The following is a 12874-nucleotide window of genomic DNA, read 5'->3' on the forward strand; positions in this document are numbered from 1 at the left end:
TACACTTCAGTTTACAGTAACAACAGTGCCAGAGTAAGCTGTGCAGCTAGGAGCGTGTAGAGTAGCACTTGGAGGCCCAACAACTGTGTAACATTTTTTGGTATATATCTCTCTGTCTTCAGGGTCAGTGATCACGATTGGAGGTGTTCACAAGTTCCGGTTCAACCACCCAGCAGAGGCTGCAGTCCTGAGGGAACGCAGACGGGTGGGTACTCCTGAGCATAAATATGATGATGATGATGACGATAGTGATGGTGGTGGGGATGATGATACCTAACGACATCCTCTTCTTGACAGGCCAGTGAGGGTGCACTGAACTGCAGCTACAGTGACCTTCGATCCTTAACCTCGGACCCCAGGTAAACGAATACACACACACACACACACACTCAATCTAAACTAACCAGCACCCACTGACAAGCACAGGCCAGGAGCATCTCTGAACTACACTACACTATGTGCTGAAAGGATTCTGCTGAGCTCTCATAGTAGACTCATGGAATACATATTTTCTATGTATTTTATGTAGTACAACCTACCACTGGTACAAAGGATTAATGGCTAGTAATGCTTCATGCATGTTTCTGTGTACAGAACGACAGAGAGCGAGTGCTTACAATGTACATAGACGTGACACAGACTGACCAGGTGAATTTAGGTGAAAGCTATGATCCCTTATTGATGTCACATGTTAAATCCTTTTCGATCAGTGTAGATGAAGGGGGGGGAGGGAGACAGGTGAAATAAGTATTTTTAAGCATTGAGACAATTGAGACGTGGATTGTGTATGCGTGCCATTCAGAGGGTGAATGGGCAAGACAAAAGATTGAAGTGCCTTTGAACGGGGTATGGTAGTACAGTAGGTGCCAGGCGCACCGGGTTGAGTCAAGAACTGCACCGCTGCTGGGTTTTTCACGCTCAACAGTTTCCTGTATGTATCAAGAATGGTCCAATTAACACAACTGTGGGAAGCATTGGAGTCAACATGGGCCAGCATGGGGAAGGTGTTCTCATTTTTTTTATCAGTGTCTTGGTGGAATCATAGTTTGTTGTTTACAGACAAGGCTGGGCCGTTGCTTGGTTACAGGAGAGACGCTGCATTAAACTCTAACAACATTAGCTCTCATTAAAACTCTGCTTAGGCAAGGAGCCAGAGGTCTCAGTGTTTTAGGGATCTCTGTCCTTAACGAAAGCTTTACTGCGCTGAGGTAAAATTGTCGTAGAACGTCTTTGAACAGATTACTGAAAATGTGTAGGCTCGATGAAGATTTGTTTTCAACTATCTCTATTCCATTGGAATGAATTCTGCTTTTATTTGGTATTTGGTCACGTCTGTGTTCTGGCCCTACTTCTCACTCATTTGTATTTATGTCTATGTGAACAGGCTTGGAGGAGAGGTGGTCCTGGGACAGACCGGGTACTGTGTGGCTGAAGGAGAGGATCCAGCCAGCAAGCCGCAGTGTGTAGAGGTCCAGGTGAAGTACGTGGAGGAGCGAAGGGGGTACGTGGAGTGTTTACGCCAGGAGATCCAGACTGAACAGAGACGGGCTGAGAGAGACCTGGAGAGCGAACAGGCCCGTCTGAGACAACAACACATTGACAGTGAGTAGCACACCTTCATCGAGTCACACGGTACTCAGTACAATACATAACGTACAGAATACTTTGAGAGAATAGCTTGAATGTGGATTTGACCTGTCTCTCAGTAGAGACATGTTTTGATACATTAGAGATGTAAAGAGAAATAGATAACATGTTTTGCATTTTTGTCACAGAACATTATACACTCCCCTCTGTATTTAGTTGGACAGGGAAGCTAGGACTTTTAATTTGACTCTACACTCCAGCATTTTGGATGCTGGGGGTAGCATAGCTTTAAGAGCGTTCGGCCTGTAACCGAAACGTCGCTGGTTCGGATTCCCGAGACGGAAAAGGTGGAAAAATGCGTCGTTCTGCCCTTGAGTAAGGCAGTTAACCCACAACAACAACTGCTCCCAGGGCGCCGATGACGTCGATTAAAGCAGCCCGCCGCACCTCTCTGATTCAGGGGGGGTTGGGTTAAATGCGGAAGACACATTTTGGTTAAATGCATTCAGTTGTGCCACTGACTAGGTATCCCCCTTTCCTAAATGATTCATATTTGAAGATCAAATGTTTGGTTTCACAACACTTCTACGTTAATGTGGATGCTACCATGATTGCGGATAATAATGAATGAATTGTGAATAATGAACAGTGAGAAAGTTAGAGGCTTTTAAATATCATAACCAATATTAGCATTTTGGGGGGGGGGGTATGGTGAGAGGTTAGCATGTCTTGGGGGTAGGATATTTACGCCTCTAACTTTCTCACTCCTCATTATTCATGATTCATTCATGATTATCCATAATCATGCTAGCATTCACATGAATGTAGAAGTGTTTAGAAACATCTTCTATTCTTATTTACAGTGAAAGTGACTCTAAAATGACACAATAGATTATTTACCAGTGATGTATATTGGGCACAACATAATGTGAAACACAGCAAAGACAAACTGCAAATGCATCCAACATCTTTGTAGAGTCACAAGCTTGATGTAGGCATTGTGTTAGGAATATTGGTACCGAATACTCAATTTTTGACTACTTTAATACACATACCTGTGTAAGTGAATTTGTCAAACTACTTATTACACCTTCAAATGTGGGAAATAGACACATAAAGTGCTTTCATTTCTAAATGGTAAAACAGATATGTATGAAAATAACCTTAAATAAAAGGTGACATTATGTACTGTCGCCTCATATGAAACATATGGTAAAAAAACATGCTAAAGAATAGAGCCAAATTAAAAGTTTTAGCTTCACTGTCCAAAAAAAATACGTAAGGGAGCGGATCTGAAAAATATGTTGTTAAAGTTTGTATGTGCAGATAGTGCTTATTTAATTTATGCATGTCATTTGTTTCCTGTCTATAGTCCAGCAGTGGATTCTGCAGGAGAAGCAGCGTCTGGCAGCTATAACGTTAGAGGAAAAAGGAACTCAGGAGTTTGGTGTACAGACTGATCCTATTCCAGCTCCCATCCTAGACAGCCTGCTAACGGAAGGTTCGGACGGTTCTGAGGAAGGGTGTGGTCAAACAGTGGCCCCTCCCTCTAAAGTTGTTCTAAACAGGAAGAAGGTTGTTCAGGAGGAGCTGTTACGACATCACGCCTTGCGGCGCGCCGAGACCCGATTTCGACGCAAAAGACTTCACTACCAGCTGGAGAGGATCGCTCGCAAGCGCCATCTACTAGAAGCTAAGAGGGAACTGCAGCGGCTGGAGAAGGCCCTGCCACCAGGTCTAGAGAGCCCTGCTTCCCCTGAACTAGTGTCCTCCTCAAGTTCCAGAGGACTTCAACCTGTCTTGCGCAGGCATTCTTTCTCATCGGACCTTCTGTCCCGATTGTACCCCCAACACACCCCAATCTTCAGGTCAGTATGAAGTCTCTCACAAATATATATATTCAAGCCAATATTTGACTAGTATAAAGGAATTACACAGGCATGGTGTAAAGGATAATGTATTTCTTTACCCCCCGTTTTGTTTTCCCCAACAGCCACTTCCTGAAGAGAAACAAACCATCTGAACTGACATTTGGATCCATCAACTCAAGACAGTGGGTGTCTGACGAATGTCTTCCACGCGAAAGGACGAGGAGTCGCTCCAACACATTCTCCTCAGGAACAGGACCCAGTAGTCAGGAGCAGGGGTGGAGGGGCAGAACCAGTTCCTCTGAGAACCTTAAGCTGCCTGTGAAGGACGAGGAGGAGGCTCTAGCTCAGCCACCATGTCGTGAAAGACCCGAGAGGAAACCACTGCTTCCAAAACGTGGGCTTGAATTTACATTCAAGAACAATCCGAACCCATCGCAATCACAAAGTGGTGGGACTTTACAGTCAAGCAGTAATGCCATCGTGAAGGAACCAACAGTTACAGTAAGCAAATCCAGCAGTCAGACTCAGAAGACTCAATGTAAGGCAGTGAAGAGCCTTCCCCGTGGAGGTAGAAAGGGCTTGGAGACCATCCGGAAGGTCTTATCACACTCAGTCGGCCCTGGAATAAAGACCGTGTTGGCTAGGGTGTTTAGAAAGCCACCATCAGGACTGATTAGAAGGACCAAGCCCACTGTTAAAACAGCAAGCCGATTTCACTGGAAACAAAACCGAGGTGTAGAAGAAGCCAATATGAGCAGAAAGAAATGCACGATGAAAACAACTGTCTCGTGTGAGGATCTTGATCAGAAGACTCCTTCGCATGATTGTAGGCAGAGACAAAGACGGTGGCACAGTGCAGAGACTCTGATAAACCAGACTAGCATCCTAAGGTGGGTGCAGAGACCGCAGGGACTGGCAGGATGGGAGGAGTATGACAGTGAGGAAGAAGAGGAAAGGGAGGGTGACCACTCCTCAGACTGTGACAGCTTGTTCTCCATGGACTCCCTGTCCTCGGCCTATGCCACAGCTTTGGCAGAGCAGCTGAAGCAGGAGGAGGCTATCCAGAGCGAAGCAGAGAGCGAAGACAGTCAGATGTCAAAGGACTCACTCGCTATGGAGAGCAGAGGGAAACATGTTGTATCTAGGCTGGCACAGAGATGGACTGGGGAAGTACCCAGTCACTCTGTGGCGAGGGGTCTCAATCCTTCGATTGAAAAGACCATGAGCATGGCTTCAGATATTCAGCAAACTGGAGAGGGAATCGAAGACATTGGGAAACCAAATGAAATGCCTGCAGAGGTTCACTGGAGCCATCATGGCGGTCCTAAAACAGGAGTCAATGAAGCAACCGGCACGACGAAGGAATCACGGTACCAGAAGCAGTCAGCGAAAGAACCCAGGTGTAGAGACACTGTATCAAAGTTGAGTGAGGAGCTTGGGCACGTCCACACCATGTTGACCGGCAGTCCTCGCTCTCTAAGTAGCTGTAGTGTGAGGGAGCCAGAGAGTTTGCTAGTGCTTACAGACGCCTGGTCCTCCACTGATGCAGCAGATAGTCCCAGGATACCCAGGGACTCTGCCGTGTTGAGGAGGAGGACGGTGTTTAGTCACGGTGCATTGGACAGCAGCAGTTGTCCCAGCCCCGTCAGTGCCGATCTATCTGACTCTCTGAGTGTATTTGGATCCACTGAATCCCATAGCTCCGCATCTACTGATGGAACAGAGGGAGAATATGTCACAGTAGAGGAACAAAGACTTGGGGTTTCAGGGGGGACAACTGATACTTTGAATTTACATAATTCTCAGCTCCTCCAAACGGCAGCACCACATATAATGATACCATTGATTCAGGAGCCAGTATGTTGCGAAGACTATTTTAAAAGGCAGACAGTCAGTACAGAAGGTTTGCTGAAGGTGTCTATTGATGATCCAGGCTTTTGCAACAATGAAAATGGAGATGTCTCATCAGAGATTCCTTCGCATAGATCTGCATTTTCTCCAACCATTGACTATAAGACTCAATGCATCCCGTCAACATTGGAGGCTGCAATGTTCCATGGGCATCAGATGCAGCAGGAAACATTACCTAAACCTGAAGTTGGCATGTTGAACGAGACATTGGACATTGAAAGTGCCCCAAAGAATCCTTCTGGAGATAATGACCTATTCAATGTAGATGGAGACGTGGAAGAAGTCAGAGAGGAGGAGTTTTGTGAAGCTAGCAATACCAAAGACACATCAATTAAAAGTGAGTTTAAATTGCTGCAAAATCTTGGAGCCAAAGTCACAGAGCAGAATTGTTTGTCACCAGAGCAGGAGTCTTTCAAAGCATCTTGTAAAAATCCCAGAAAGAGGAACAAAGTCCTGCAGGACAGTTTCATTGGCAGCTTGAAAATTCCAAAGAGGAGCAATGAAGGGGATTTTTGTACATTCTCCACTGTCAAGAACAGCCAGGAAGTTATTTGGTCAGATGACAAAAATAACACTAGTGAATTAAAAGACAAACAAACCTCATTTGCAGTTGATTCATTTAAACTAAATCTGGGCTGCAATGAAGATAACTTCCAACAAGATACCTCAGCAATGTCAGTGTCTGTGCACATATCCCAAGAACATTTCTCCCCATGTGACCATAAAACCATTGAAACAGATGGCCATAAAGGCACTCCTTTCGGAGAGAGTGCAGTTATTATAAAGACAAGAGAAGTAAATCAAGGTGAAGAAATAGAAGTTCAAAGGCAGGGTGAAAAGCTGATCTCAGATGGCAAGAGAAGAGATGTAGAAAATGGTAGATGGGGACCTCACCATGGGGACAGTAACTGTAGTCCAATAGACCAGCGAATCTCAGAGGTGGTAAAGGAGCATATGAGGATGTCAGGTATAGATGGGGATGGAGACAACAGTAACAGTGAACTAGAGAGTCAAAGTAGTCAAAGCCTTAATGCCTTGCCAACCAGTAATCCTAACAAATGTGATTCCCCAAAGGATCTACAAATAGTTAGTAATCATCAAGTAGCCGCCCCACTGAGGAGCATTAAGCCTGTCTCTTGTTCGACATCAGAAAAGTCTCTTATCTGTTCTGAGAAGCTGAAGATGGACAACATGACAGACATGGAAAATCTAAGCCATGAAAAAGTTCTTAGACACTCTACTTCCCTCATATTAATTTCCATGAAACAATCAAGTTTCATTACCAAAGACAATGATTCAGACGGTACGACAAAGATCCCCTCCGAGTCCCAGTTAAGTCAGAGCATTCGAAAGAAAGTAAGAGAGGTGCAACTGAAACATGGAATAACTGATGTTGACAAGGGTCTGGATGCTTCTGGCTGTGCTGTCATAGCAGCAAATGATCAAGCAAGTGTAAATTCTGGTGCTGCATCTTTCATTGTAAAAAGCCATGAGATCAAATTAAGTCTGGCATTGAACAACCAAGGGCAACCTGAATACATCAACAAACCTGTACTGCTACCAATGGGACATTCTTCAGGGTCTACTTTCACTACCACCATACCCAAAGAATGCTTAGTTTCTCAAGGGAAAAGGTTGGAAAGAGATGTCCCTTTTCAACATATGGGCAACATAAAGAAACAAACAGGTCCTGAGAAGTATCATCCTCATCTTAACTGTCTTGGTAATAATGATAAGCAAACTGTCAACCAGGCTGGTTCACCTCAGCAAACCCTGAAACCTAGTGCTCTACAACCTCTCCAGAACTGCCAAGGAACAATGTCCTCAGTGACTACGCCACCAAATAAGGCCTTTGCACATTTAAGGGACATCATAATGGATTCAGAGGTTCAAGGCAAAAACAAGAACCAATGCAAATTGATCTCCCCAACAGGTGCAGGTGGACAACTTGATCTAAAGGATCGTGATCGGCATGCAGCTGTAGATTCACTCTCTAACAAAGGCAGACTTCAACGTACACCAGAAGACATTGACAAGCACCACAACAGTCAAATACGCTCAAATAATCCACAGTCTGTCGATGCTATAAAAACTCTGACTGTCAGTCTTCACTGTGACATTTTATGTGAATCACAGAAGCTAGAGGAGAAAGAGGTCAGAAAAGAGTTCCAAAAAGACACCCCTTATGCCACAAATCTCAGTAAGGAACTACCACAGTCAAAGTGCTCATCTGAAACTCAGGTAGACACATTTCATAACACTTGTGTAACCGTCGATCCTGATCCTAAAAATAAACATCCCAGTGTAAAACACAACAAATGCCATATTGAAAAATGGCTGAAGGCTCAGTGCAATGTGAGAAACTTTGCCTCGGACAATACCAAAGATTGCCAAATAGCAAACAATGAACAGGGGTCAATGACAGAAAAAACACGGACAAAGTCTCCTGTATCCTCCTTTGACGTACCAAGTGAAATGAATAGTAAGGGATCTTCTACATCCCAAATAACACAGGGAAGTAGTGATGCTAATATGAAGATATTGGGGGACATTTGCGGAGATATCATGTCCAGAAAGGGAAATAACAAAACATCTAATTTCAGGCAACCCCATCAGTTCAGTGGTGGTACTGTTGTTCATTGCAAAAAGGGAACGTCCAAGAGGTTCAGAAGGTCCAAAGTCCAGGCACCTCCTAGCTCATCCTCTGACTCCACACTCAAGTCTTCCTCAGACGAAGAACAGAAAATAATTCCCAGGTTGCATCGAAGCAGATCTTCATCAACAAGAATGAAGCCTGAATCTCAAACTCATGGGAAATTAGAGGTCAATCAATGCAATGGTGCAGCAATTCCTCCAGTGAAAAGACAATCACCACAGTCAAAAGACAATCACAATATGGAAGCTTGTACTGTCCCGACCCCGGCTGAATATGACGATAAAGCTGGAGTTGGCATCAGTTTGGGTAAGAAAGAACACAGCCTCAATGGACAATCAGCACATACTCTTGCAATGGAGAAAAGGACCATTCGGGAGAAAATCATGGCTTCCAGTATCAAAGAAAATAAGATGTCACACTACACACCAAAGCCTCAGGATTCGCCAATGCATTTTGCCTCCAGTGACGTCAATCCCTTTGTTCACCAATGGCAAGAAGAAGAGCCAAACCAAAGGTGCTACAAGAACCAAGTGTTTGGAAGTGCTGCTGACATATCTTGCAAATCCCCCATGCTGGATTCCACTGACAAACGCATCACTAGATGCTGCAGTGTCGACAACGGTTTAAACGTACAGAACTCTCCTTTCAACTCCCACCTGAGCACTTACGCCAACAACAAGGGACTCTCCAGCACCCTGAGCAGCATGGAAGAAGATTTAAAAGGTCAAACGTCCCCCAAAGCCCATCTGAAAGGATGTACTAACCAAGTCTCTAGTATTGACGATCACAATCAACCACTGATCCGGACCATGAGTTGTAACTCTTCTTCTTGCCATGATGTATCTGGAGATCCTGGTAACAGCTCTGGCCAGGTAGATGAGATCATGTTGGTCTACTCCTCAGAGCAGGAGTCTCAGTCTAAGGGGTTTCAGAGTCCTGAAACACACACCACATGTGACCACAGCACCCAGACAACCATGACTCAAGAAACCATGACTAAGACAATAATCAACCATAGTGATCTACAGAGGAGGAACAACCATCACAGACTGAGCAGCACTCAGGTACCAGTGTTGCAGAAGAATACAGAGGCCAGTAGAAACACCACCACATGGGCCAGCCTTCAAAACATGTCTGAGCATCTCTCTCAGCTGATACACAACACTTCCGATCTTCTGGGAAATGTTCAGGGTATGAGGTCTGGCGATAGTCCGATAAGAAATGTTAAATATTCATCTCATCTGTACTCCTCCAGAGATTGGACCAAGAGAGACTGCTCAACACAAACTGCAGTAGATATTGGGATCCAGACTGAAAGGACTTCAACAACCATTCAAGACAAAATGTTTATCCACCAAACTCTGTCCACGGAGAGGTCCAAAGCTCATGAAGTTAATGTGATAGTCAAAGTGATTGGCTCAGAAGTTCTTAATGTGTCACAAGAGAAAGAGCTCCCCCTTCAACATCAACTCAAGAACAGGCCAGATGATAGGATTCAGAGCATTCCTGACCTGCGACTCAATGTCTCCACTGTTAACCAAAGATATATCTTGGAACCAGAGAGTGTCCCTCACAAAGTGCCTTCTCTGGAGACTGTTGTCCAATGTCACAGCCATTCAAGTCCTGCCGTTCATTGTAGAAGCAATGAGGACTGCAAACCTGAGAGAGTGTCCTTCTCCAAAAGCTTGGGAGTCTCTGAAGTCTGCAATAATTTGTCAGAAATACTCAGACCAGAAAGCCGTAACATCTTGAGAAGGAGTGACCCAGGAATAGGCTGTATAAAACAAGCGAGCTCCACAGATCGCGCATGCTCACCCATTCTCACTGTAAGTCCTAGGGCTGGTTCCAACCAGAGCAGTAGAACGTCTTTACAGAGTCTCAAAGAACAACAGAAGTTTGAGATGCAAAATAGAAGTAAAGAACACATTTCGCCCCAAAAAGAGTGCCAGTCAACACCTTGTTTAAATTTCAGCGAACAGAAAACATGCGTATCTTTCACAAAGAATGATAAGCTATCAGGACATGACTCCCTTCATCTGTGTGAGAAGCCTTGTGATATGTCCACCACAAAATCAACGGGATCATTATCTCTCGAGAACGTGAGTGCCCTCAGCAATTCAAGCCCAAAAGGGTCTGATGATGGACGCTCAGAAAGTCTTAGTTCGTCCATTGATAAATACATCCACAATGAAACCAGAATTGTCAGCCACGAAGAAGAAGGGGAAATGAGCACATGGCACAAAACCAGCCAAAGTCCAAGATGTTCTCTTCCTTCTGTTCTAAGCAGTAATGGAGTCACTTTACTGAACCACACCTCTCTCACCTTCAGGCAGACGGATGTGTCCAAAAAGGAGGAGAAATCCATCTCTTCTTTTGGAGATCAACTAAGCCACAGGAGACATTCAATAGACTACCACCACTGTCGACCCTCAGAGGGCCCAGTAGAGTGCTTCAGTGGTGCTTATGATCATTCCCCTCTCAGTGACAACACCGTCCAGGTTCAGGAGGATGACATGGTGTCATTGGCCCCAAGTGAGTGCAACACAGACGTCCTTGTGAACATCAACCCAGTCACCCACACTTCCAACTTCCAACACTCGCCACAGCAGCGAGATTGCCAGTGTCTCCCTGAGGACCTACCGGTGCACAACAAGTTTACCAACTGGTCCGGTATCAGCCAGCATCCATCTGACAGAGGACAGATTAGTAGTTCAATGAAACCAGCCATATATCTACCCACTGGTCACAAAGCACAGAGGAACCAGCCAGAGTGGTCCAGTCTGAGTCCAGAGTCCACGTTCCAGAAGATCAGGAAGACGAGGGAGATAGAGAGGCTGCGTAAGGAGCGAGAGCAGGTCATGGCTACAGTCCAACTGAACATGAACCCTCATCAGCTGACCGTGGAGCTGACTGAAGCAAAGCTACACTACGGTCTGGGAGAGACAGACATGCTGTTGAAGATCCTAACTTCTGGAGGAACCAAGGAGGAGGAACCATCCGCTGTCCCTACTAAGCAGCAGCTCTATGAACGGTAAGGCTAGAAATGGCCCTATGTATGTGATTAAGGAAGAAAAAGGCCTTATGTATGTGATTGTCTTGATATTATGATGTAATTAGATAACTATAAAATTGTCGTTTTTTTAATTGTACATTTTTCCTCTATGTTCCTTTTGTTTCAGGCACCGGAGCAGCATCGAAGGTTTGAGGCAGGAGAGGGACACTCGGCTTCAGAACTGTCGTCGGGCTCGCAGCCTCAGCCCCAGCAAACATAACTACCCCCATTCCCCTCCTCAATCCCGATCCCCTTCTCACCTCCGATCCCCTCCTCAAAAAGCCATATCCTCCTCCAGGATTTCAACCTTGCCTAGCCAACGCAGAGAGTGCCTCCAACATCTCCGCCAAGAAGAAATGGAGGGCAGTAGGTAAGACAGGATCCAGACCAAATAATATTTTTGTGCTAAATTGCTCAACAGTTTTCAATGTCAGATTATTTAGTCTCTGTTGTAAAGAGGGTTATATCTGTGGATTAATTTAGCAATTGATTGATTGTAAATCTGTCTTTCCCCAGGATCCCAGATCCACCCAGAGGAGAGGGTCATTATCCCTCTGAGATCGAGCAGCTGCTGCGTGACTACGGCCGTGCCCGCGAGGAAGCCAGGACGGAAATAGCACATGCACGGGAACGGCTCCGCGAGAGGACAGAGCAGGAGAAGAGACGTCTCCAGCAACAGGCTCTGTCTCAGGTGGTCAAGGTTAGTCCCAGCAGGAAGTCCTAGTTTCACACTCCATAGTTAGTCGAAAGCCTCAAGATGTATTCAGCATATTTTCTCCATTAATTCTATAATAAAACCTTTCGGTCACCTCCCTCCGTATCCATTGACAATGGACTCGGAGGGAACATGATTCCCTGGTCAGGGATTAAAAGTGCACCATTCCTGTTAGTAGAGACCTTGAAGAGTAGGAATATGAAAATAATAGTTCAAATGCGGCTAAAAAAGTACGGTGGACTAAGAATAAGGTACATTTATTTTTTTATTAAAAATACTTCTTTTGGTAAAAGGTGTCATTGAATTGCTGACAACACATTTTATTAGGCGACATAAATTGGTTAATCCACATTTCATGGAGTCAATTAATCAATATTCCGACTTAAGGTTGCCTATAAAATAATGCCTATAATAGTAATAAAAAACGGCACTTTGTCATATATTATTTCAACATGTAGTCTGAAGATGGTGGAAGAACCTGGATCATTTGAAATTTAAGAAAAACTATTTTGGGGAACATTGCACTATACACTACGTGAAAACACATTCATTGATATAAAGAAATGTAAGGTATAACTGCATTGTTGGTTAGGGCTTATAAGTCAGCATTTCACTGTAAGGTTGTATACCTGTTGTATTCGGTGCATGTGACAAATAACATTGGATTTTATTTGAATATTAATGTTTGGACATACAAAATGATCATAATTTGTAAACATTTGACATCAGTCCTTATTTAACAATGCAAATGTTATGACCTTCGTTTGACATAAAAACCGCCTGGTGGAACTCTGTTATTTCCAAAATAAACATCAAGTTGGGGGAAAAAAATGGATTGGAAGTTCTTATTTGAGGTACGAGAATGGCTTACCAAGAAAAGCTTTCAAAAGTTCTAATTAGAGGTAAAAAGCTCTCTACAAAAAAAGGCAGAGATTGATTTCTTATGGATCATGTTCAAATTTCAGCAAGAGGAGGTGATATCGTATGTAAGCTGAAATAAAGAAAGCATTCTGGCACTACTCCTTAGACAATGCGAATCCAAAGGGGCTAAACGCTGATTTTTCACTGTCCTCGTTTCTATA

The 12874-nt window shown here is 44.3% G+C and overlaps 1 protein-coding gene across 1 annotated transcript in view; it reads left to right on the top strand.

Annotated features, from left to right (window-relative positions):
* stard9 (StAR-related lipid transfer (START) domain containing 9) overlaps window positions 1–12874 on the top strand; it is a 55395-nt gene that overhangs the window by 30100 nt on the left and 12421 nt on the right. Inside the window, exons 18-24 of the mRNA XM_036954602.2 lie at window positions 123–205; window positions 298–359; window positions 1385–1602; window positions 2960–3455; window positions 3581–11056; window positions 11205–11447; window positions 11594–11777. Of these exons, the coding sequence (XP_036810497.2) occupies window positions 123–205; window positions 298–359; window positions 1385–1602; window positions 2960–3455; window positions 3581–11056; window positions 11205–11447; window positions 11594–11777 (8762 nt within the window). The remainder of the gene's footprint in view (window positions 1–122; window positions 206–297; window positions 360–1384; window positions 1603–2959; window positions 3456–3580; window positions 11057–11204; window positions 11448–11593; window positions 11778–12874) is intronic.

Source organism: Oncorhynchus mykiss, chromosome 19 (genome assembly GCF_057628025.1).
Source record: "Oncorhynchus mykiss isolate SJ-2025 chromosome 19, ASM5762802v1, whole genome shotgun sequence".
NCBI classification, from domain to species: domain Eukaryota; kingdom Metazoa; phylum Chordata; class Actinopteri; order Salmoniformes; family Salmonidae; genus Oncorhynchus; species Oncorhynchus mykiss.